This window comes from Carex rostrata, chromosome 18 (assembly GCF_964058835.1).
Source record: "Carex rostrata chromosome 18, lpCarRost1.2, whole genome shotgun sequence".
Lineage (NCBI taxonomy): Eukaryota > Viridiplantae > Streptophyta > Magnoliopsida > Poales > Cyperaceae > Carex > Carex rostrata.
In genome coordinates this window covers 9,356,595-9,379,562 of record NC_135935.1, presented here as the reverse complement: position 1 = coordinate 9,379,562, position 22,968 = coordinate 9,356,595, and the positions used below count along the sequence as shown (strand labels likewise).

The window sequence follows — 22,968 nt, the reverse complement described above, 5'->3', positions numbered from 1 at the left end:
AGAGATTCTCAACAATTTCCATTCTTTTCTTCAATTTCTCAAGGTTTCTTGGTGGATTTTTAAGAGAGAAGAGATGATCTCTCCTTCTCTTTCTTTTGGCAGCAAACACACAAGGGAGCAACGAAGGGAGAAAGAGAGGGTTGAATTGTTTACATGCATTTTGGACATTTTTCAAAATAGACCCTCCACTTGTTTGATATTACTAAAAGAAGAATATACATATATATATACAATTTAATTTAACACTTAGGCTTTTAATTCAATTTGCATTTAAAATTTTATGTTATTATTATTATTTTTTTTTTTTTTTTTTTCACGGTGTTACAATAACTCTTCTTCCTTTTTTGTTCCCCACGCGGCCACCTACTTTTAAAAGAAATTGACTAGGCTCCCAGTTCAATCTCCTCTTAGAAAGAAAAATAAATAAAAAATTTAGCACAGCTCAAAATCCACCATATTCTCCTCTACTGCTCGCCACCAGCTACCCACACTGACGATTGTGATGGCAGCAAAGACCCACTCGCCTCACTCATCACTCTTCACGACCTCTGCCCCTTCTCCGCCTCCGCCTCTTCTCCGCCTTCACGACCTTCACATGGTGCACCGTCGAGATCCGATGCGATCCGGCACAATCTTACCTCGTCTCTGATGAGATCCGGCGGGGAGAGCGTGGTGCACCGTCGGAGGGGGTCCATGCTAGCCCAATGAAAGTTGTCAGAGTGTAACATATGAATACTTCATTAGTTAGATATAAATGTTTCATTTGTTAGATATGAATACTTCATTTTGTTAGATATAAATGTTTTATTTGTACATTAATTAGATATGAATACTTCACACCTTCAAGTATGAATAGTGTTAGTGTCAGGTGTGAATATTTACTATAAAAAATGACTTAAGTGGATTGAAGAGGTCTTAGAATAGAGGTCTCAGAAGAGGTGTCTGATTTTGAATTGTATAAATTATTTCGTACATGTATGAATACTTCATTAGTTAGATATGAAAATGTCAACATATGAATACTTCATTTGTTAGATATAAATACTTCATTATTTAGATATGAATACTTCATTAGTTAGATATGAATATTTTATTGTATAGATATGAATACTTCATTGTATAACTTCACTGTAGTGGTCTCCAATCTTGGCAAATGTCGCTTTCAGATGGTTGCGGTCCCTAATCCATGCTATCAGACGTCGTCCGCGCCCCCCTGGTCGTTACTGGTCCCCTCCAGTTTGTGTTTACATATGACAAATATTATAGATAATAAGTATGAATACTATAAATTCGTAGGTATGAATATTATTTATTTTGACGATGAATAAAATCGTATTAACCATACTCATTGGCAGTAGTTACCACGTGCGCGTCAATTAGTGGTCCCCCATTGTACTTTTTTTTGTCTTTTAGTGCGGGGACAGATAGAGAACTGAATGGAAGTACTGTTAGTCGTTCCCTTTCCTTAATATAAGAAACTTAATATTAATTTTTGATAAATGCATTTTTTTTTGTAAAATAATAAAAGAGACACGGGCACATAATTTATAGTTTAAAAATTATTTTTAATATCATCGCATCGCATGGATCAAATATGATAAGCATAATCTGAGAAAATATGTATTTAATTTATGGGGTAGCTAATTGGTTCATTAACAACCCGGTAGACCGAATTCACGCAAGAAGTTTGAGCAAACATGCGACGCGAGACATCACACCGCCAGATTGGAAAGCCAACCTCTATAAATAAAACGGGTGTATAGGGGCGTAAACCCTCTCTTGATCCGCCGCCTCGTGCTCCCCATCTCTGTTAGGGTTAAATCCGATCCAAATTCTAGTTATTTCGGAGAGAAATCATGCTGGTTTATCAGGATCTCCTCACCGGTTAGCTCTCAGATCTTTATTTTTTTGTTTTTTTTACTGAATTGTTTTATCTAGATACTTGATCTGAATCCCTGATTTTTATCTTTTTCATTTCGCATCTCCCAAATTCTAAGTAGCGTCTTGAGTTATAAAATTACATGTTTGGTAGAATTTTCTGAATTCGATCTTAATTTTAATAAAAGATAAGAAATTGTTGATAATTTTGCTCCTATTAATAGTTACCGGGATCTATGTTTTTTGTGCACAACCTCAAAAGCTATTTTTTTTTTTTTAGTTTCAGAATTAGATAAAAGTGTAGACATACTGACCTGTTCAATTCTCTACATGTAGCCGATAGACCCATCAACGATTTAGTTACATTTATTGCAGCAGAGAGGAAAGCTTAAAAAATTAACTTGATAACGTGTAAATCTTATATGTGTTAATAACATTAATAATTTTTTACTTGTAAGTAGAAATTTTGGAACTTTTTATATTGTTGAGTACAGTTATACATTTATGTTCCGTGGTTTAGAGAGGTTTTGTGTAAACATGGTTTCCTATTGTTCTAAACATGACTTGTTTATAATTGGCTAACAGTTGGCTTAATTTTGTATTAATTATATATTACTCACAAAGTTTCAAACATTTTGTTGAGTAATTTGACTATGTTGCAGTAACACTTCTTTCTGAAGTTCCTCTAATATGCAAATCTTATTTTATCTTTTGAAACTCTCTTGATTGAGTTTATGTTGCTTCAATTTTCCAGGCGACGAGCTTCTCTCTGACTCCTTCCCATACAAGGAGATTGAAAATGGCATGCTTTGGGAGGTAGAAGGCAAGGTTTGTACTTTTCTGACCTCTTGTTGTCTCAAGAAACAAACACCATCTATTTGCAGCATTCCTTCAAAAAGAGTAATGCTTTTCTTATTTTTTTTGGATCTATAGTGGGTTGTTCAAGGTGCTGTCGATGTAGACATCGGTGCAAACCCATCAGCAGAGGGGGGAGAAGATGAGGGTGTTGACGATCAGGCTGTCAAGGTTGTCGACATCGTCGACACCTTCCGGCTGCAGGTTTGTTCTCTTTCCTTGGATTATCCTTCTTTATAGTCACAATTTGTACCTTGAAAATTGCTAGGAAGTGTTAAAAGTGGTTTACATGTTTGAATGCAAAGTTTTCTCCTTTGTTTCTTTTCCAGTAATTGCAGATACTGAGTAAGGTTTGTTTGTGTTTACACAGGAGCAACCAACTTTTGACAAGAAGCAGTTTCTGGCCTACATGAAGCGCTACATTAAGAATCTGTGTGAGAAGCTTAATCCTGAACAGCAAGAGCTGTTCAAGAAGCACATTCAGGATGCCACCAAGTACCTTATGTCCAAGCTTAAGGATCTTCAGTTGTAAGTCATTTTGATCCTATCCCACCTAAGGTAACTCAAATTTTTAGTTTAGATCCAAAGCGTCTGATCTGCTTATTATTCCACCTCGGGCCAGATTGGCCCAGATTCTGATCGGACAGTCTGGATCCAAGCTCAAAATTTGAGTCAACTCATCCAGACTCATGCCACCCCCCCACCTCCAACCAACACTTATTTTATTGACCATCAATGCTGGTGCTATATCACACATGTAAATATGTGCTAGTACCAGCTATTAAACTTAGGCTTAAATGATCATATATATATCTATCTATTTAGCAAATTAAGTTGGAAGTAATGTTTATTTGGCAAGTTAACTACCACCAGTACATGTGTTCCTTACTAATATCATTACTTTTGTGATGTAGCTTTGTGGGAGAGAGCATGCATGATGATGGCAGCCTTGTGTTTGCATACTACAAGGATGGTGCCGAGAACCCAACCTTTTTGTATTTGGCCTATGGCCTTAAGGAGATCAAGTGCTAAGGAAGCGAAGGCAAATGCACTTCTCCCTTGTATGTTTGTGCTGAGTTCTTAGTCTATGTTGTGTTGCTTTTGGATATTTATTGACAAAACATGTAGTATTGTTCCTTCTAAGTTTTTAGTCTGGATGGTTTTGTTCTCTGTGTCCGGTTTTTGATGAGACGGTTTCAGTATAAGATTGATTATTTATTGTGTCAGGTTTATGCTTCTTTTACTGCAATTTGTGTGTTTTGGTGGTTGTGTTATTTTGGATAATTTGAGCCGATATGGTCTTTCTACTAAAACAGATTACATGATAAAATTTCTACAAAATGGCAAGCTTAAAAATATTAATTTGCTGCAAAATAATTTTCATTTGTGCCAATATATTTCCTTGCTGCCACATCCTAGTAACTAGTGCAGTATACTATAAATCTATAATACAGGATTACAATATTAGTAGAGAAACGTCTGCTGTGTATCAATTTTTTTGTTTTTGCACTTTTTGTTACTGCGGGTATGGTGCATGCAATTGACTTGTATTTCACTGAATTTTATCTGAGTTCTTGTGAAAGTGTGAAATAATACTGATGTTAGAATTACAAACTGCTGTCAGTGCAAGAACCAAGGCATATGGAATTGATACTACGGCGTTTGGTTGATTAGAGTATTGACAATGAATTCCTGTGAAGGATATAACAGGTAAAAATTAAGTAAAACGGAAGCAACGCATGTGGAATGATGTGTACTTTGCAAATCTTTATTATTTTTAATCCAAATAACAAAACCGTGCCGAGACATTATAAGAAATTAAAGAAGACTTTCACATATTGTTGGTTTAAAATTATAACCAAGCAGTCTACATTAATTAGGCCTTGTCTGAAATGGATTAGTGCTTGAGCTGCTTGGGCTTCTTAACAATCATCACAGTGCAGTGTGCATGATGTGCACAATAATCACTCACACTTCCCAGCACAGCCCTATAACAAATAAATAATAAGATGAGAATAGTTAATTAAGCTCAAAGAATTTAATTTCATTCTTAGCCAGTATGTATGTCTATTAATACTGCAATTTAGTTAGTACCTTACACCCTAACTACTAACTGATTCATCAATTAGTCCCCAATTATTACCAATCAACACTCCTCACTCTAATGAAACTTAAAAATGAACAACAATTAGTTCTGCAATTCAGCTATACAAATAAGCTTCCAATTGAATTCAGAAATGGTTTCTTTAACACCAAATTAACAAACCAGTAAGAAATTTTGGTTTATTATCAACTGTCCAATTTAACAACCAAAGTGACAGAAAGGATAAATCTTGGTCCAACTTGTGTCGGTACTATCTGTGAGCCGTATAAATATAACCAGAACACCTGACAAAATTGCCTCCATTTTGAAATGAAAATGGAAAAAAAGAGGAAACAAACCTTTTAATCGCACCGTAACCATGGCTTCCAACAACTAGCATATCAGCATGATGCTTCTCAACTGCCTCACAAAGAACATTCCTTGCATCCCCTTCATGTATCACATAGACTGCATCACTCACCTATAAAGGACCAAAATTTGCAATTTGTTGAAGCAATAGTTATTAAAATAGTACACTTTAATTGATGATAGTTTTCTGGATTTCTATAAACATTTTGTTTCTTATAAGAATCTAATCTAGCTAGTACTTGACCCTCTTGATATTGATGCTAAAGCATCAACTGAACTTTGAAGGAATTTAATTGAGTGACAAAACAAGAAAACATCAAAAGAAAAACAAAAAAAATGAAGTGTTAATTGAATTGGCTTGTAGGTACCATGCATGTATATATTGTTATCATTTTGTTACTGTCTTGGAATTCTTTCTAATAATCCAATTAATATTTATCCATTAAGCATATCTACATTAAATATTGAACATATATAATATAGTAGAATAGAAAAGAAACATACCGAGTGGCAGAGTTCCTTGGCTTTTTCAATAACCCTAAGAGCGGATTTTCTCAAATCGGATTCCACAAATGGTATCACGTCAGCAGCTCCTTTTAATTAAAAATATTGTTCAACCAATAAATAAATAGATATACCTTAAATTCCTCTAAATAAGTATAATTTTTCTCCAAAAGCCTCTAAAATTTGGTGGATTTTGGATATCATTTGTTTAATTAATTATATGAAAATAACGGCTTTGGATTTCTAGTGTATCACTCAGGTTAATTTATCCCGTGCGCATGCACTAATCACTATGTTGAAAGAAAGAAAAAGAGAACACAGCGCGGCGCAGGGAGAAATTGGTGAAACTTGTAAATATCACATGAATTCATATCCAGCAATTTACAAAATAAAATTGAACACATCACATTCACAACACTATTTAATATATTGACGATCCCTTGGCAGTTGGCACACATCGATCAGATCTTAAGAAAAAAAGTAAGCGATAAAATTTGCGCAGAGTAATTAGCTTGAAGGTGAAGGAGAAATTGAAAACAGCTAGCAATTAATGAAGTAAAGAGACTGAATTACCAGGTCCGGCGAGGCCTACGACGGAGCTAGGAGTGGGCTTGGCGGTCACCACTACCAGCTTGAACAAGGGAAAAGGAATGGAGAAGAAATGAAGAAGTGTCCACTGGAGAGCATAGAAGCTGTGTTCGCTTTCGTCTATTCCCACTACCATCGCCGTTTTCTCCGGCGCCGCCTCCATCTTCGCCGTAGCCTCCGATCCCGACTCTGCCATCTCCCTCTCCCTCTCTTCTTGTCTGTGTAAGTAACACAGGAACAAGCTACAGGTGGCTTCTCTTAACCGAGAGATTACTTGTTATGTAATCTTTGATTGCCAACTATGTTTTTATATACTAAAATAATGACCATATGACATGTCATGTTTTTGTTCGCGTCGCTCAGACGTATAAAGTCGTAAAATCCTTGTTATATTGTAATAGTTTTTTCCCGTATAGTTTGATAGTCATCCCCCCCCCCCCCCCCCCCCCCCCCCCCCCTAGTGTAATAGTGAGGAGACGATTGGATCATGGCAATTAATATTAAATGAAAGCTGCACTTGGTGCAAAAAGTCAGAATAAGACCAATTAAAGAATTTTACTACAGTGGGTCCGTTGACAGTGACTGACGGCTTAATAGGTGTGGTTTATTCAATGTACGTACGGGTTTTTCATAAATTGATATTTATTTTAATTTTTGTCCGAATACAAGCGAAGCCGTAAACCACTGCGGTCTGCGGCACTGCCCACTGACTTGTTGAGAAGGATTCATTGATTTGCCGAACAACTTCATCAGTAGAGATTTTTTTTTTTTTTTTTTTTTTCGAATCAAAAAAAAAAAAAAAGTAGAGATTTTTTGTTATAATGTTAGAAAAGGAAAAAAATGGGGGAAATAAGTCTCCTGCGCTGCGCATATCAATGTCAGACTGTCAGGTTCCATAATTGCATTGATCCAAAGAGGCAAAGATGAGTGTGGAACTATCGACAGTGACTTCCTGCCAATTAGCTTTGGAAACAACTTCCCGAGACGTCTCTTCTCCTATCCTTTTCAATTTTAAGTATAATAATCTTAAAGGTCTTTTTTTTATTTTCCTTCTTTGTTTATTTTTCTTTTATAAAATAGACCCCTGAGTCATTTTCAAGAAAAAAAACAAGTTATCCATAAAATTATTAAATATTGAGCTCAATTTAAAATATATGGATCTAACTCAAGATCTTCTGTGTAGTGGTATTATATTATTGATATTTGTTTGAGTCAAGATCTTCAATTGTCAATAGGAAATTTTCTGTGGTTCCAATAAAATAAAATCAAACAAATATTATACTGTTAATATTTGTTTGAATTAAGAGTCAAGGAGCAAACTACATAAAATTCTTCGGTCTTTCCAAGTGAGAAAATAAATAAAGAAATGTTTGAACTGGTAGAACTTTTTTTTTTTCCACTAATATTTTCGTTGGTCGAAAAACTATTTTTGTTTTTTTTTTCTGTTTTCCTTTCTTATTTTATAATAATTTCTATGAATAAAAAAATTCTCCCCAATTCTACCGCCAAGTTGAATATTTTTTTCTAACGTCTTACTACTTGAGCATAAGATTATGTCTGACATAATTAATAATAAAGATATTTTTCATGTGTAAAATCATAATTTTAAAACTCAATGTGTATGTGTATGTGTGTGTGTATGTGCATTATTAGAAGTGATGTAAAAACTTTCGATGGAGTCTCTAAAAGAAGAAAGCGATACAGATTACAGAGACGGTGATGGCACCTAATTAAGCCAACCCAAGCCAACCCATCTCAAACCAGGCGCAAGAAGCACGTTGTATCAAAGAAAAGAAATACCGCGTGCTTACTCCACAGGACAGCTTAAGGGCCACACCAAAAAAAAAAAAAAAAAAAAAAAAAAAGTCAAATCAGCACCAAAATTATTCTTATCCTTATATCTTAAAAACCAACTTTTTAATGCGCTCATCACATTATTCATCCCAAACATATTTACCTAGAACAACAAATTATGGCCATCTATCCAATTCCAATCCTTAGGAGTCCGGATCCTCTAAGTAACTCTATTTTGAGTTTAGATCCGAATCAATCCAATACTCATCCACCACCAAATGGCAAATGCACGTCGAATAATATTTAGTCAAATTAATTGAAACCCAACCCAACCCAACCCAACCCAAGACGCATTGATGAAATCAAATATCACCGTACAATATTTAGTGCAAATTAACTCACCAAAAAGGGATAATTTTCTACTTGTTACTAACACTTTATTTTCTGCTCTGCTCATGACATTATCTTATTTTAGGTCACGTGTAGTCACGCTTGGTCATGTTTCGTGCCATGTGTCTCGTACTGTAACTAACTGTAAAACTTAATACCAGAATAGTCTCCAGTTTATGTTTAAGTAGCCATCACAACTTAATAGCAGAATTATTTCTGATAGAGTAGTCTCGAGTTATATCTCTTGCTCAGTCATCACTACTTTATCAGAAATTAACGGTAAACTTAATAGCAGAATAACAGAAAAGGCTTGATTGAACAAAACACAAGAATTCAAGGACATTGATTGAACCAAAAATGTTTGGGGCTCAATTGAACTAACTGTATGCAAGTGTAGAGGGAGAGGCCCGAAAACAGACTACCTAAAAAACGTGGCCAGTATTACAATGCCTACCTACCCCTGCATACAAACAAGCCTAATCACTTACACATTTCTCTTCTCGGTGCAGCACTGACCCAAGCAAAAATAGCTTCTTATGCTCTAGGCAAAATAAATACCGAACAACTTGTGCTGCCAAATCTAAGCTAAAGAGGAGCACCCTTCCTTGTACCTGGAAAGGAAAAGTAAACTAAAATAATTAGACGAACTGACAAGGACACAAAAGAAAAAGGCAATGTACTTTCACAATATGACAATTTCCCCATGGGTTAAGAAAAAAAGAAAAGAAAAAGAGTTTTACATTAAATCACATTATGTCCTTGTGGCAGTCTAGCAATATTGAGGCTCCACCACAAAGTGAAATTAGTTCAGAAAAGCACTTAAATTGAACATAAAGAGAAAAACACTCGTTTATATTGTATTACATCATTAGCTGATGTCCCCAAAAAATTAGTTCAGAAGTGAAATTTCTTATTGAAAAACAAATTTGTTTCTTCAATGTGGAATTGGATATTTGGATGGTTACATTGATCATAGTATGGTGCCAAAAGACCAGAAATTTGTCTGTGTCATAAAGTTCCACTTGATTTGACATGTAGAATCTCAAAAAAGAGCGGCCACAAGTTACAAAGAGTCGATAGGTTTATTAGGCTTTTAGGTTAAATGTGGTTTAAAGCAAAAATTTTGTACCCAATAAAAAGTAACAAAAGTTCACCATAAAGAAAGCAAAAGAACCTTATTCCTGTAAGTGATGTGGTTTATTAAGGCCATAATACCATATCATCCTTGAGGCCCCCACAAGTTTTGGCAAAATAATCTTCCCAAGCAATAAATTGAAATGCACAATATAGTATTATAGAACAAAAGAGCAAAAAGAAACCACTGTTAACCTGACTTCATGGAATGTACAGGCTAAACATCACTTGTTCTCAAAAGATACCTCCATTTCTATTGAAAAAAGAGACCATTTCAAGAACAATCAAACTTCACAAAAATAAGTGCCTTTAATTTATAACATAAAAAGACACCCAAAGCTGTCTATATGAATTGGATTGATATATTATGGTTTAGGTACCAAAATTATAAAAATTAAGATTCCCTGGCCAGGCGCTCACTAAAGAAAGCTATACATAATTGACTACTGTTAGGTACCAACTGCAATTGTATATAGCAACATTCAGAACTGTTACATTTTCTAAACTATGGCCTAACAATGACTTGGGGTCATTTAGCATATGGAATGTGTCTATGGCTTAACAATTGTGGTTATGCTATTTATTATCATGGTTTTATGGTTCCTCTTTGAGAATATCCCTCTGATACTGCCGTCAAGCAAACACAACAACTATGATCATGAATCACTTACAATGACATCAACAATTTGCTTGAGGCAGCTTATCAATATAGTTAAGAACATGTCAAGGAAAACTATTAAGCCTCCTCCTAACCTTCCTTCCGAATGGTAGTCAGATCTACCAGATGGCGCATTGTTGGCCTGCCATGTGGGCAGTTCCAGGGAGACCTCAGGGTTGCAAGATTAGCAAGTATCTGACAAAGTAACGACGTCAGAAGGTATGAAGACAACTAAACCAAATATTAAAAAGAAAAAATGAATATGCACTTTCAAAGCTTTCAGATAGAGAAAGATTGGACATGGCATTTGCTGCCAAGGTTTTCAGAGAGAGGGAAAGAGACACAGAACTCCTTGGCAGCCACTCCCAAGATTTCAAAGAGAGGAGAGAGAGAGAGACTCAACCACATCTTCCAACCAAAATTAGAGAGTGCAATAACATCCAGACCAACCATGTAAAGAAAAAGAAGCAGAAAGACCTCAAAAGCTTGGCAGCATTTCTTGAACCTTTATATATACATCTCAGAAAGACCTCTTTGATTGCACATACAGAAACAACATTTGGTTTAACTGAATATTATAGTTTTGCTAAAAAATTCGATAACAACATTTTTTTAACTTTATGACTGCAAATTCTGGGCTATAGACAGTCACAAGAGTCCTTTGGCTTTCAAAACACCTCCGAAAATAAAAGCAAGATAGGTCTACACTATTTAATAGTATTACCCTTTGCATCTCAGTTTTTGTCAAGGCATCACCAACCGTGCAAGATGTGTGACATGCCCTGGAGGCCAGCATGGCGCGGACCCTTGAAGGACACAAGGAATCACTGGTATCCAACTTGTAACTGCTTACAATTGCACAATCTTCTTTACCATCAACAAGTGCAGATATGAGCTCCTTGAGATCTACATGCACATATATACGGATGCAGCAACAGTTAACTCCCTTTGATTAGCTTATTCTGCTTAAAAAAGTTTCACAGGTTTGGTTCTTGCATATTTATTTATTTATTTTTTCAAATCCTTTTCTATTGCTTCAGCACTGAGGTCCATTGAGAAAAAAAAAAACAAGTTAAGTTGAGCACTATGTTGAATAAAAAAAATAAATGAAGTCTCTCACCAGTAGAGACCTGTACGCTGTATCAATGAAGTCTCTCACCAGTACATACTAACTACACTTGTCCTATCCTATCCAGTTGAACCTATAATCAGACTTATTTTTATTTGTCTATCATGTGCTTCTATAAAGAATATCCCGGTTTATGAAAAATATAAAAACTGTGCCTGTAAACACGCATTCCGAAGTGTTGCCAGAATGCATATGTTTTGAGCCTTAGATGTAAGAGTTCAGATCTTTGGGTTAAGAAAGACATATCATCTGAAGCCATCCTTTCTTAATCACTTCCTACATGTGTTTAGATTCCAGGTATAGTTTTGTTATTTTTTAAGAAACAGGTATATCATTTAGCTTCTTCTTTTTATAGAAGTGCGATAGACAAAAAATAATTTCTATAAAACCACCAGTTGACTATATTAGTTGACCTGACAATGGGTTCCTATAGAAGTTCTAAAATAACATAAAATTAATGGGATTACCTTCTGCACCAAATGTGATATTTTTGCTGAATGGAACTGCTCTCAGTAGAAACTGATGGCCAGGTGCAGCATTGGCATCCTGTGCTAAAACAAAACCATTTTTCCTACATAGTTTTGATAAAATGTAAATGTCAGATAAGACACCTAAAGCAATAGAGAAAAAAGGAAACAAACGAATGTCAACTCAATCTATTCCACAAGATGGTTAAACCTGATAAGGTCCATGTGCATAGAAGCAACCACTTCTTCCTCTGGGGAAAGTTCCATCTTTATTGGCCTGTTAGAAAAAACTTGTTTGTGAGAAAAGACAGTTACACGATACAATAAATGCATCCAAGTTCTAGCTGCTTCCTAAACCCAACTGCAATGCGCCAACAAGCTCAGCAAATACAACTACAAAGGAAATATAAAATAATTAAAATTAATATATAAAGAGGGACTTCTGGCTCACTGAAGTAGGGGTTGTAGGTTAAATGTTGTAGATTGTGAGAGGCGCTCATAGTTGTACTTCTCATCTGCTGCATGCTATAATAAATACCAAAACAAAAACAAAAAAGTGACAAAAGGAATTAAAATTATCATAGGATATCAAAGTATAATTTCCAAGTTGCATTCCAAGCAGCAAATCCAGAAATACTGGATATTATATGTAGAAGCACTTCTGCAATACTTGAAGATAATTTGTCGATAAGTGTGTATATTTTGGAGATTTAAAGAGTAAATGTGCCATAATTACCTGATCAATGATAAATAAATCTTGATCAATCCTCCCAATAATGAAGCCAAGATTGAACTGCCCGATAACCTTAAAATAAAGAGCAACATCGCTTACATTCAAAGTAAGTAGTGTGCATTCTAAAATTTGAAAAGCAATAGAAACGACATCAATATGGTGATATAAATGCTTGGGTTCAATTAATGTTGGTAAATTCTTCTCATATTGTAGATCTGTGATGTATCCTTATGTATGAATAATTTTCCTTTACACCACTTATATCCTTCTTCACTTCTAAAAATGTCGAATATACTCCTCCCTACTCAAGAACGAAAGAATTAGAAGAGGTGATATCAAGAATGTTGTTCATTTCCTTTTTAATGGAAGTAGGGTTTTCTTATTATGTGAGGATCTAGAAAAATATAATAAGGTCTTGCAGGGGCATTTCTGAAACTTTCCATAATAAGTAATACAATTACCTGCATACGTGCAAAATCCTCTTTGTTGAAGAACCTCTCCAGTTCAACTAATGCTTCTGCCAAAGAACGTGCCTTTCCATCCTCATCTTCTGGTTGAGATTCTTCCATTGTTGCAATTTTATAATTCCTACACAAGCAAAAGGGTAATATGATTAGATAAAATTAGCTCACTTAAGAGTTCAAACTTGTACTTAACAGGTAAGAACTACAAATTTATAAATTTTATGGATCTCGCATATTTTGATTAGGCTTAGCACCTCAATCAAACAGACCTATCTAGTACCTTATGGACAAGTAAAATTTTGGCCACATTTATGCCATCTTTTGTTTTTTCTCCTGGTTACTAGGCTTTCTTCCGAGCTCAATTTTAGCAAAGCAACAGTACACTAAAATTAATTTAGACTAAATTGGGACTTCATAGCAAAACCTGAGGTCAATTGAGGCTAATGTGGCTTTACATTAATTACAGATGAGGACAACTACACAAATTGAAGGCTTAAAAAGGAGCTTTTCTCAAAAAAGCTGGGTAGTCAGGTCCCGGCTGGGACTAAAGCCATCTCATAACCAAATTGAAGGCTTAAAAAGGAGCTTTTCTCAAAAAAGCTGGGTAGTCAGGTCCTGGCTGGGACTAAAGCCATCTCATAACCAAATATGTAAACTAGTGAGATATCATTCAATCAATCAATTTCCTGCCTTTTTCCTACATACCACTTTGGCAAATTAGTTTAGTCTAAATTAACTGAGGCTAAAATATGTTTCACATCATCACTATGCCTTAGCGGGTCTCAATTGGTACATACCATCAGCAGCTCCACTGTAACAACTTCCTAAACCAACATGCTAGTCCAGAAAACAAGTACAAACCAACAAAACCAGCATAAAATCAAATCACCTTGCAGCCCGTCTCTTCTGAAGAGAAGAAGATTTTTCTGCAATAAACACCGAGAGCCTGTGTTCCCTTCTCTTTTTCATTTCATCCATAGAAAAACACGTCTGAGGATAAGTTACCATCACAGTACTAGGTCTTGGTGCCCTTCCATCTCCTTCGCACAAATTATTGCTCACTAAATGAGGATTTGGATTCTTTTGTTGTTCTAATTCAGTATCTTTCCAAGTACCACTAGAACTACATCTTGTTTCTTGCATTCCCTCCTACGTGGCAAAAGCAGCACTCATCAGTATGCTGTTCAAGATCGGTCATGGTTATACAAGTTTAGTACATACATCTACCAGACTGGACTAGCACAGTTTCTGTGCTGCAGATGTACGGTTTTCTGCACCGGCACTGTTACAAGTATGACTTACTCTACGGCACATCAAATCCCTAATAACCGGGGTGGGGGGGGGGGGGGGGGGGGGGGGGGATCAAGGATATAGGATAGAATGTGGGTCATACTTTTTCACTATAATTTTCAATTACAAGCATCTTACAATTATTTTTCATAGTATAATTACAGACGTAGCTCCATCAGTGCTAACCACCCTTCTTGTTCTCGATTATCCTGCAGACCCATGAGAATGCTTGCCCATTACAAATGCAAGCAGCACATGCATGTGTGCACTGCAGTTCGGTTGACTTGTCATGCAGTGTAGGGCTGCAACGCTGAGCTGAAAGATCGGCCCCAGTGCAAACCCGGATCAGCAATATACAATACTTAGCCATGACAGAGGGGTAGTTTGGACACTTCTGAAGAAAACTATGAAGTGGTAGCGAAACCATAGGTGTTCTTAGGGTAGTTTGATAACTCTTATTTTCTGGGGTACTTGCACTAGTTTTGTGTGTGTGTGTGTGTGTGGGGGGGGGGGGGGGGGTCTGCACCTGTAAGATAATTTGGAATTTATAGGGGGTATAAATGAAATTACCCTTAAAAGCAATCATAGAAAAACTATGCATTCTGCTACACCAATGAACAAAAAGTAGTTGCACTAGGAGTAACAAAATATAAAATAAAGGAGGTGCACTTCGTAAATCCAAAGGGACAAACAATGTCACAAATATAAAGGTTTTAACTTAAACTTACCATATCAGGATCTCTCGCATAATTATTACATCGGGCTAATATAGGTCCCTCACTTTTTCCGCTACCAAATTGGAAGTGTCTTCTCCTGTCTCCTAGAACAGAATCATCAACCTCTCTTCCAATACTTGCTTGGAACTTGGAATTGCTTTTAGATACCAATTCAAAATCTTCAGGTCTTTCCTTTGTACTAGATTGGAAGAGCTTTCTCCCACTTCCTGGAACCAAATCATCCTCCACACCAACATCTTCATCTGATTTAGCACAACTAGATCTCATTACAGATCCACCTACTTCTCTTTGTAAAATACCAGCTTGGAACCGCTTTCTACCACTTTCTGGTGCTGAATCGTTCTCTGTAACCTCATTTTCATATAATTCTGAGCAAGTGGTTTTCCTGAGCACAGGAACTTCAGAAAGTGGATTGCATGCTGTTTCATCTTCATGTTTCCTCTTATTGACTGTCACAAACTTAGTGAGAGAAGACTGCACAATGCCTAACTTTCTAGAAGAGCTTCCATCCCTGCCAAGCTCTTCAGTTGAGCCCGAACTTCTTTTCAGGTCAACAGACCGATATGCAGGAAGTGGATCAGACCTGCTTGCCTCTGGGGTCAATTGGTTGGATTCCCTTGGTGAAGTATCCTCTCTACCAGAGGATACTTTACAGGGTGCTACAGGTTCTTCTTCCCTATCATCCACATCCATATCGTCAAGCCCTTCATTCTTAGTGCTGTCAACTGTGTTAACAGAATACACACACTGGTCGGGGGAGTATACCTTCTCCAACTCTTCTCTCAGAGACACCATTAGAGAACTCTCTGATGAGAAAAATACCTTCCTTTTATCAGGAGTCACATTCACATCATATGAATCAGTTGGTAAGCAGAAGTTCAAAATAGCAATAGGATATTGTTTTGAATTTGACCCCTTGTACAGCTCATTTATCATTTTGCTGACCTTGGGCATTTCAACAGGTCGGTTGTTGACATAGAAGAACTGTCTGTCTCCGGAATTGCGCCCGTTGCCATTGCCGGATTTGGAGAGAAACCCTTCAATCGAACAGCCTTCTGACAAGGTCAGGTGTAAAGGGGCCAAGCATTGGAATGTGTTCAGACCAAATATATTTATGATATTGTCTTTTAAAGAGCTGCTTCCTTGGGTTTTCAGTACAACTGATTTGGAGCCCTTGCTGGGGATGTTGGTGCATAGCAGCCGCACCCCTTTGGCAACTAATGCATAAGACTGGGAGATGGTAAACAGGATTTATAAGTTGATAGCTGATGTTCTCCAAAGAAAAGTATTAAAGAAATAGCAATTTAGCATAATCTGCTAGTCAAGTTATTATATTTAAGAGGCCAAGAAGCCAGAAAATCTCAAAAATTAATTTCAAAAACAAAATAGGAAACAAATTTAGGCCAGCAAATTTTTAGATGGGCATCACCACAGTGACAGTGGTCAACCGTTTTAAAGTTTAAAATGATTTTGGGGCCCAGAAATGTACTGTTATTGGATTTCACAGCAGCAGGATTAAAATCCTAGTATGTACTTCCTGAAGAAATCCACAATTCATATGTCATAAAACCAGATAGATTTTATCATGTCCGACCTTTCTTTTATTATTATTTTTATTAAGAAGACAAGACAACAAGTACACTAAAGCTAAAAGATAGCTCAACTCACATTTAATAAAGATATTAGTTTCCCATATTCCCTTTTTATGTTCCTACTAAATTCTTTGCTTCTGACAGGCAAAGGAGAGAATAGCTTCTCAACCGTCACAGTGGTCCCCACTTGCCGAGCAGTTTTTCTCTCCTGAGCCACTGCCCCAGAATGGTCAAAGGCGAGATGGGTCCCGATGGGCTCATTTTTTGTTCGCGTCTCCACAGAGAGATTACCCAATGCACAAAGAGAACTCAAAGCCTCTCCCCTGAATCCATATGTCGTAAGAGAGTACAGATCGGCAAAATCTGATATCTTTGATGTGTGGTGCTTAAGTGCAAGTGACTGAAAAAAAGCAGTACATGTCAGATATATTAGCTTCTGGTGCTAGTTAAGGTCAGTGGTTCACATCAGGTACAAGTATGCTCCTGCCAGTACACCATGCATCCCATTTGTGTTGTTTATATTGCTTAATTGTTATATCTATCAGAGACTAATATTACACCAGTAAATTAAGACCCCGGTCGCTGGTACATTACTGGTAGCAAAGAAAGTATAAGAAAAATTGTTTTCAAATATGACCTTGCTACCTAACAAGCTTCATATTTCATCCACAAAAAGGAGGCCAATAATAATAATAAACAATGTTGTATATTTTCTGAGAAGTTTCAAGATGGTAAATGTTGCAGATGTATCGAGTCCTTTGAAATACCAATTAAAGAATACATATAAGTCCTTTGAAATGAAACCTGAAAGTTGTTTGGAGAAATGCCACAGCCATTGTCTATAACCTTGAAGTGCCCCTCTCCATACTCCTTGAGATTTATCTCTATGACAGTGGACCCCGCATCCAGGCTGTTCTCTACAAGTTCCTTGACAGCCGAAGAGAGATCCAATATGACTTGGCCTGAACAAATTCGGTGTATCACTGCCTTGTTTATGGGCTTGATTGCCCGTGAGCTACCTTCTTCCCCCATCCAAAATAGGTTCGTAGAAGCTGAATCCTTATCCTTAAAATAATTAAAAGATGATGAAATAAGCTAAAATCCAGTGGAATTTTGCACTTGGGACAAGACCAACAAAACCATACCACCCACTTCCAAACCCATTGTACTGTTTTTCAACTGATGAAGCAGAGAAGTGCCTAACCTTTTTTTTTTTTTTTTTTTTTTTTAAAATTAAAAAGAAAAAACCTTTTACTACAGCAAGCAACAGCCCGTTACCACGGTTTGGAAAATCTATCGGCATCTCAGGATTCGATATTGGGCGATTTTACAAATCAACTGGCCGCGTTTTTGGCGATGCAACGCTTTAATCGGCGCGGGTGTGATTCCTCAAGCGACTAGCGACTAGCGGGAACCGGGAAGTTGTTTCGTTAATTTCTTTTTTATTTTTATTTTTATTTATTTATATATCAGTACTCACTACTCAGTACCGAAATTTTTATTAATAGAAAAAATAATAATTAAATATCGAGATTGAACAAAGTTTTTGAATTTTTTTCAGAAATAGGGAAAACGGGATGGCGCATCACGGGCATTGGCCGTTCTGGGGCATCACGGGCATAGTTAGTGCCTAATTAACCTCCCCTAAACTCAATAACTGATATAACTGATGAACCGGGAAAATATAAAAAAAAAACCGGTCCGTTATGGGGTAGACCGGACATTGTCTGTGATGGCTGATATCTCCATATTATGTCTTATTTACAGCCCTAATTTGCACTTAAACCTGTGTTTTAAAGCCTATAAATGTGGACTTTTTACTTGTATTTCGAAGAAATGTGGTACTGCTATGTTTTGTTTGGTATTTTGCAGGAAAAAGGGCGAAAAACTGGATCTGACAATTTTTCATACAGAAGATCCGCCCAACCACACAGAAGATTTCACAACAGAGGCACGAAGTCTCCAAGACAAAGCACAGGCATATGGCCCGTACGGGGTCCCCTACGGGCCGTACGACGCTAAATTGGCAAATCCAGCTGGAATCTGAAATCAGCTGAAATCAAGGAGGCCGAAAAGGAAGGCTCTGCAGGCGCGATCTGGGGCATTAAATGAGATATTTCCTCACCAAAAAAAGGGGATTCACCACTGGAACTTGGACAACCTTCCTTGGAGCAAAAGACACGAGAAGGAGAAGAGGAAGAGAAGTAAAAAACGCGAGTTTGCAACGGATCTTCGGATTTCTCCACTGTTTTGTCATGAACTCTTTTATTTCTTGTTATTTGTGTTATCTTATGAACATGAGTAGCTAATTTACTTTGTTTCTAGGGCTAAGATGTAGTTTCTAGTTTGGTTTTGTTTGCATGCTACTTGGATTTTGTGTTGAATGCTTTGTTTTTACCTTGTTGAGTAGTATTTTGATTGCTTTATTTGTGCTTGCTTGAATTGATTAGTCATCCCGTTAGATGAATGCGCACATCTAAGTGTTAGGAGCCAAGTCTATGACATTTAACCTAACCGAATAAAGTATATGAAGTAGGGTGAAACCAAGGAGTACCCGAAAGGTGAAACTTTCCTTGAGGCGAAAGTCCTTGGATACTTTTAGTAAACCAACAAGTAACTTGGATAAATTAGGCCAAAATGCGAAAGTTGAGGTTTAACGCATCTAAGAGGGAAGTATTTGAGTCCGGTAATCGGGTACTAAGCCAAAATGCGAAAGTTGAGGTTAGGTATCTAGATCTGGTCGATAGAAACCCTAAACATTAGCATCAACGCAGAAAACAGTAGCTGCAGCATCAACTCGGGGTGCCCTACGGGCCGTATGGGAATACGTACGGGCCGTATGCCTCGGGACTGAACAGAAATGAAATCTGAACCCTGGAAACGCCTTTCTATCAATTGAAAACAACTTTAATTCTCTTTTATTGCTTTTTAAACTTGTCATAAATCAGTAGAATTATTAGAATTAAATCAAACCAATTTCCCTCACTTCTAGAATCTCAAGTAATTTTAAGACGAGTCCGGTTATTTTCTTCCGTCCCTGTGGATCGATACCTGAGCATACTCATCGATAGGACAGTGCACTTGCTATCTGATTTGACAGAGTATAACATGTTGGGTTTCGAGGAACGGTTCAAACCCATTTAATTAGCTTAAGCTGCGGAAAGAGTAAAACAAAAAATTTTACATCTAACTTAAGCTATGGATTAAATGAATCAAGAAGATTCGTTTAATCTTATTTACAGATCTACTCCATAATTGATTTCCTAAAGCATTAAATCTATTTACAAATTAAATAGATTAATATAACAATTTATACCTTGATTCCAAATCTCAGTTGGAATGAAGACCGAGCGAGTAGAGCCTCACCAGGGATGGAATCGACTCGCAGTATCACACGTGTGATACCTCTATTGGTTATCCACCAGGACTAACCGGAGAGCGATTTACTTCTTCTGCCAGAAATACCGTAAACCGCAGAATTCTGCAGAAACACTATTCACCGAGAAAATGATGAAATAAATATATTTGTGTCCCGAAGTAACTCGGTTTTGCTTAAAAGCTAAACCGCAGGATTACACAAAATATATTATTTCCTAATCTCGAAATAACCGAAATCAAGGAAGAGAGAAAAACCGATTAATGAAGTAATCAGATTAACACGTGAATTAGTGAGTCTTTCTCTCTACCCCTACCCCTCTATTTATAGACTTTTGAGGAGGTTGGCAAAAGACCAAAATACCCCTCAAAACAAATCTATTTACCAAAAGCCCTTGACACCTCATCCTTTTATCATGTGAAATGACCAAAATACCCTTGCCACCTCACATGACACATGTCAACACAAGGGAAGTCGGCATAGGGTGAAAATGACCAAAATACCCTTGGCCCATTAAGGCATGAATAGTGTTGGGCTTTGATTTTGGGCTTTGACTTTGGGCCTTTAATTTTAATTAAGGCTTTGATTATTTTGGGCTTTTAAATCCATAATTCAAGCCCATAATTAACAATTAAAATTCCAAATCATATATATATAATTGTCATGTACAATTATATTTCTTTTCGGTTATTGTTCGGTAACTTTTATACAACGTAACGTGTACGTTTATAAATTAACCGTTGTTTCTGCTTGTCATTCTAAATGACATTTATAATTTAATTATATCACGTATAATTAATTATAACCATCTTAATATTAATTATAATCAATTTATAATTAATCAGTAAGATTCTCCGAGTAGCTCCTATATGGTGTGACCCAATAGGATCTGTGTTATGTTGGTAAACAGAGTTAAAACTGTTTTAACTTCTGTTAGTCATGGGTGGCATCTGGAAACACATCATGACCATCCAATTACACAGATGATGCTGTACTGTACAATATCACGATCCAGTAAACAATTTACTTGTGTCAGTTCTTCTGTCTCATAGCTATCATATCAGTTTCAAGGTAGATGTGTGTCATCCTTGGTAACTGTATCTTTTCTTGATCTTGAGTAGATTATCAAATATAATTACTCTTGTAATTATACCGCATGCAGATAATCTAACTCTATCAAGGGGCCCAGTGATGCTATAGCTCGTATAGAGATACGAGGGACAAATAGTATTCTTGGCATACTATCACTTCCTTAGCTAAGTTATATATATGGAAATGCTACCGTTATGGCTGCTTTTTACGGACAGCGTTAGATAACACTTACTCATATATATTTCTTAGTGGGAACGATAAATACCTCATACTGTAGAACTTTGACACTGAATGAAAACATAAATGACACGAACACAATTCTATTTAATGTTTCATTCGGGGTCTGTCAAATACCATGTTCCTAGAACATGTATCCATGTGATTAAAATGACATCTCGTGTCAGGTGGTTTGTAAAACTTAACCATCTTTTAATCCACATGCTAACCTTATCGCGGTAATTAGTGTTCCTGCTAATTACCTTGGTCAGTGACTTTTAAGAGTATATATTATCTATATTATGGAGTTTCACAATTTCAGTCATGAACTCGAAATGATCCATAATTTCAATAATACTCAAGGCAACAAAATGATATATAAATAAACATTCAATTCATGAACAAAGCTTTATGATTAACTTATCGTATTATTGACTTCTAGATTATTACAAACTAACAATCTCCCACTTAAGCTAGGAGCCAATCATCGTAGGCCCTAGTTACACAAATCTCTAGTATTCTAAAAATCTCGTAGATCTAAAGAAAAAACTCATAGCCAGTCTCCTATGTGTCTCAGACCCATAGAGGCAATATGCATCTGGTGCTTGGCTTGAGGAAGAGGTTTCGTGAGTGGATCAGCTGTGTTGCTGACTGTGTCAACTCTACATATCTTTACATCACCTCTATTTACGATCTCTCGTATCAGGTGAAAACGCCGTAGAACATGCTTGGATTTCGAGTGCGATCTCGGTTCTTTGGCCTGAGCTATAGCTCCATTGTTGTCACAGTAGAGGTCTATAGGGCCTTGAACACTGGGAACCACTCCAAGTTCGCTAAGGAACTTCTTGATCCAGAAACCCTCTTTAGCTGCCTCGGATGCAGCTATGTACTCTGCTTCGGTGGTTGAGTCTGCTGTAGTCTCTTGCTTTGAACTCTTCCAGCTCACAGCACCACCGTTGAGTATGAACACATACCCAGACTGTGATCTTGAGTCATCACGATCAGTTTGGAAACTGGCGTCAGTGTAACCATTAATCACAAGCTCGGAATCACCACCGTAGACGAGAAACATATCCTTAGTTCTTCTCAAGTACTTAAGGATATTCTTTGCAGCAATCCAGTGCTCTTTGCCTGGATTAGCCTGATATCTACTCGTCACACTCAAAGCGTACGAGACATCAGGGCGAGTGCACAACATGGCGTACATGATAGAGCCAATAGCCAAAGCGTATGGTACTCTACTCATAATGCTTCGCTCATCAGTTGTCGAAGGACACTGAGTCTTGCTTAGCTGAACACTATGAGACATTGGCAGGAATCCTCTCTTAGAATCCTGCATGCTGAACCGATTCAGCACTTTGTCAATGTACGTGCTTTGACTTAAACCTATAAGTCTATTTGATCTATCTCGATAGATCTTTATGCCTAGTATATAGACAGCCTCGCCCAAGTCTTTCATTGAAAAGACTTTCTTCAACGAAGACTTGGCTTGTTGCAAAAGAGGAATATCATTTCCCATTAGTAGTATGTCATCTACATATAGGATAAGAAAAGCGATGGCACTCCCACTAGTCTTTCTGTATACACATGGTTCTTCTTCGCATCTGACGAAGTCAAGC

At 36.8% G+C, this 22,968-nt stretch overlaps 3 protein-coding genes across 14 annotated transcripts; 1 reads left to right on the top strand and 2 right to left on the bottom strand.

The window, feature by feature from the left end:
* Positions 1-1,726: 1,726 nt before the first annotated feature.
* LOC144569324 (Methionine sulfoxide reductase (MSS4-like) family protein) lies at positions 1,727-3,959 on the top strand. The gene is made up of 5 exons (XM_078319615.1): positions 1,727-1,884; positions 2,633-2,706; positions 2,812-2,937; positions 3,104-3,261; positions 3,648-3,959. The coding sequence occupies exons 1-5, from the start codon at positions 1,857-1,859 to the stop codon at positions 3,763-3,765; spliced, it is 504 nt and encodes a 167-aa protein (XP_078175741.1). The 5' UTR covers positions 1,727-1,856; the 3' UTR covers positions 3,766-3,959.
* A 521-nt stretch (positions 3,960-4,480) lies between these two features.
* LOC144569489 (Adenine nucleotide alpha hydrolases-like superfamily protein) lies at positions 4,481-6,557 on the bottom strand. Its single transcript, XM_078319863.1, has 4 exons — positions 6,263-6,557; positions 5,690-5,778; positions 5,176-5,297; positions 4,481-4,721 (listed from the first exon to the last, which is right to left on the bottom strand). Exons 1-4 carry the CDS (start codon positions 6,471-6,473, stop codon positions 4,631-4,633), a joined length of 513 nt encoding a protein of 170 aa, XP_078175989.1. The 5' UTR covers positions 6,474-6,557; the 3' UTR covers positions 4,481-4,630.
* A 2,195-nt stretch (positions 6,558-8,752) lies between these two features.
* Positions 8,753-18,063, bottom strand: PMS1 (DNA mismatch repair protein). Of its 12 annotated transcripts, XR_013516051.1 has the most exons (15): positions 17,921-18,063; positions 17,470-17,724; positions 16,742-17,065; positions 15,065-16,303; positions 13,936-14,195; positions 13,044-13,170; positions 12,800-12,883; positions 12,586-12,656; positions 12,301-12,374; positions 12,061-12,126; positions 11,850-11,953; positions 10,978-11,159; positions 10,349-10,448; positions 9,791-9,848; positions 8,753-9,072 (listed from the first exon to the last, which is right to left on the bottom strand). XR_013516051.1 is itself a non-coding variant. In XM_078319731.1 (14 exons), exons 1-13 carry the CDS (start codon positions 17,966-17,968, stop codon positions 9,820-9,822), a joined length of 2,877 nt encoding a protein of 958 aa, XP_078175857.1. In that variant the 5' UTR covers positions 17,969-18,060; the 3' UTR covers positions 8,753-9,072; positions 9,791-9,819. The 12 variants fall into 12 exon arrangements, 9 of the variants coding, with proteins under 9 accessions (XP_078175857.1, XP_078175858.1, XP_078175856.1 ...); XR_013516050.1 differs by lacking the exon at positions 12,800-12,883 and having other exon boundaries at positions 8,753-9,061; positions 9,784-9,848; positions 10,267-10,448; positions 12,586-12,654; positions 17,921-18,060; XR_013516049.1 differs by lacking the exon at positions 12,800-12,883 and having other exon boundaries at positions 10,267-10,448; positions 12,586-12,654; positions 17,921-18,060.
* Between the last annotated feature and the right edge of the window lie 4,905 nt (positions 18,064-22,968).

Bases quoted from the DNA above. Each gene is read 5' to 3' on its own strand.
- LOC144569324 (XM_078319615.1), top strand. From the start codon at position 1,857: ATGCTGGTTTATCAGGATCTCCTCACCG. The intron at 2,707-2,811 runs GTTTGTACTTTT...TTGGATCTATAG, and splicing joins TTTGGGAGGTAGAAGGCAAG to TGGGTTGTTCAAGGTGCTGT. The intron at 3,262-3,647 runs GTAAGTCATTTT...TTTGTGATGTAG, and splicing joins AAGCTTAAGGATCTTCAGTT to CTTTGTGGGAGAGAGCATGC.
- LOC144569489 (XM_078319863.1), bottom strand. From the start codon at position 6,473: ATGGCAGAGTCGGGATCGGAGGCTACGGCGAAGATGGAGGCGGCGCCG. The intron at 5,779-6,262 runs GTAATTCAGTCT...TTTAATTAAAAG, and splicing joins CGTAGGCCTCGCCGGACCTG to GAGCTGCTGACGTGATACCA. The intron at 5,298-5,689 runs GTATGTTTCTTT...GGTCCTTTATAG, and splicing joins CCAAGGAACTCTGCCACTCG to GTGAGTGATGCAGTCTATGT.
- PMS1 (XM_078319731.1), bottom strand. From the start codon at position 17,968: ATGCCGATAGATTTTCCAAACCGTGGTAACGGGCTGTTGCTTGCTGTA. The intron at 16,304-16,741 runs GTGAGTTGAGCT...ACCATCTCCCAG, and splicing joins AACTAATATCTTTATTAAAT to TCTTATGCATTAGTTGCCAA. The intron at 12,375-12,585 runs GTAATTATGGCA...TATTTATTATAG, and splicing joins ATTTATTTATCATTGATCAG to CATGCAGCAGATGAGAAGTA.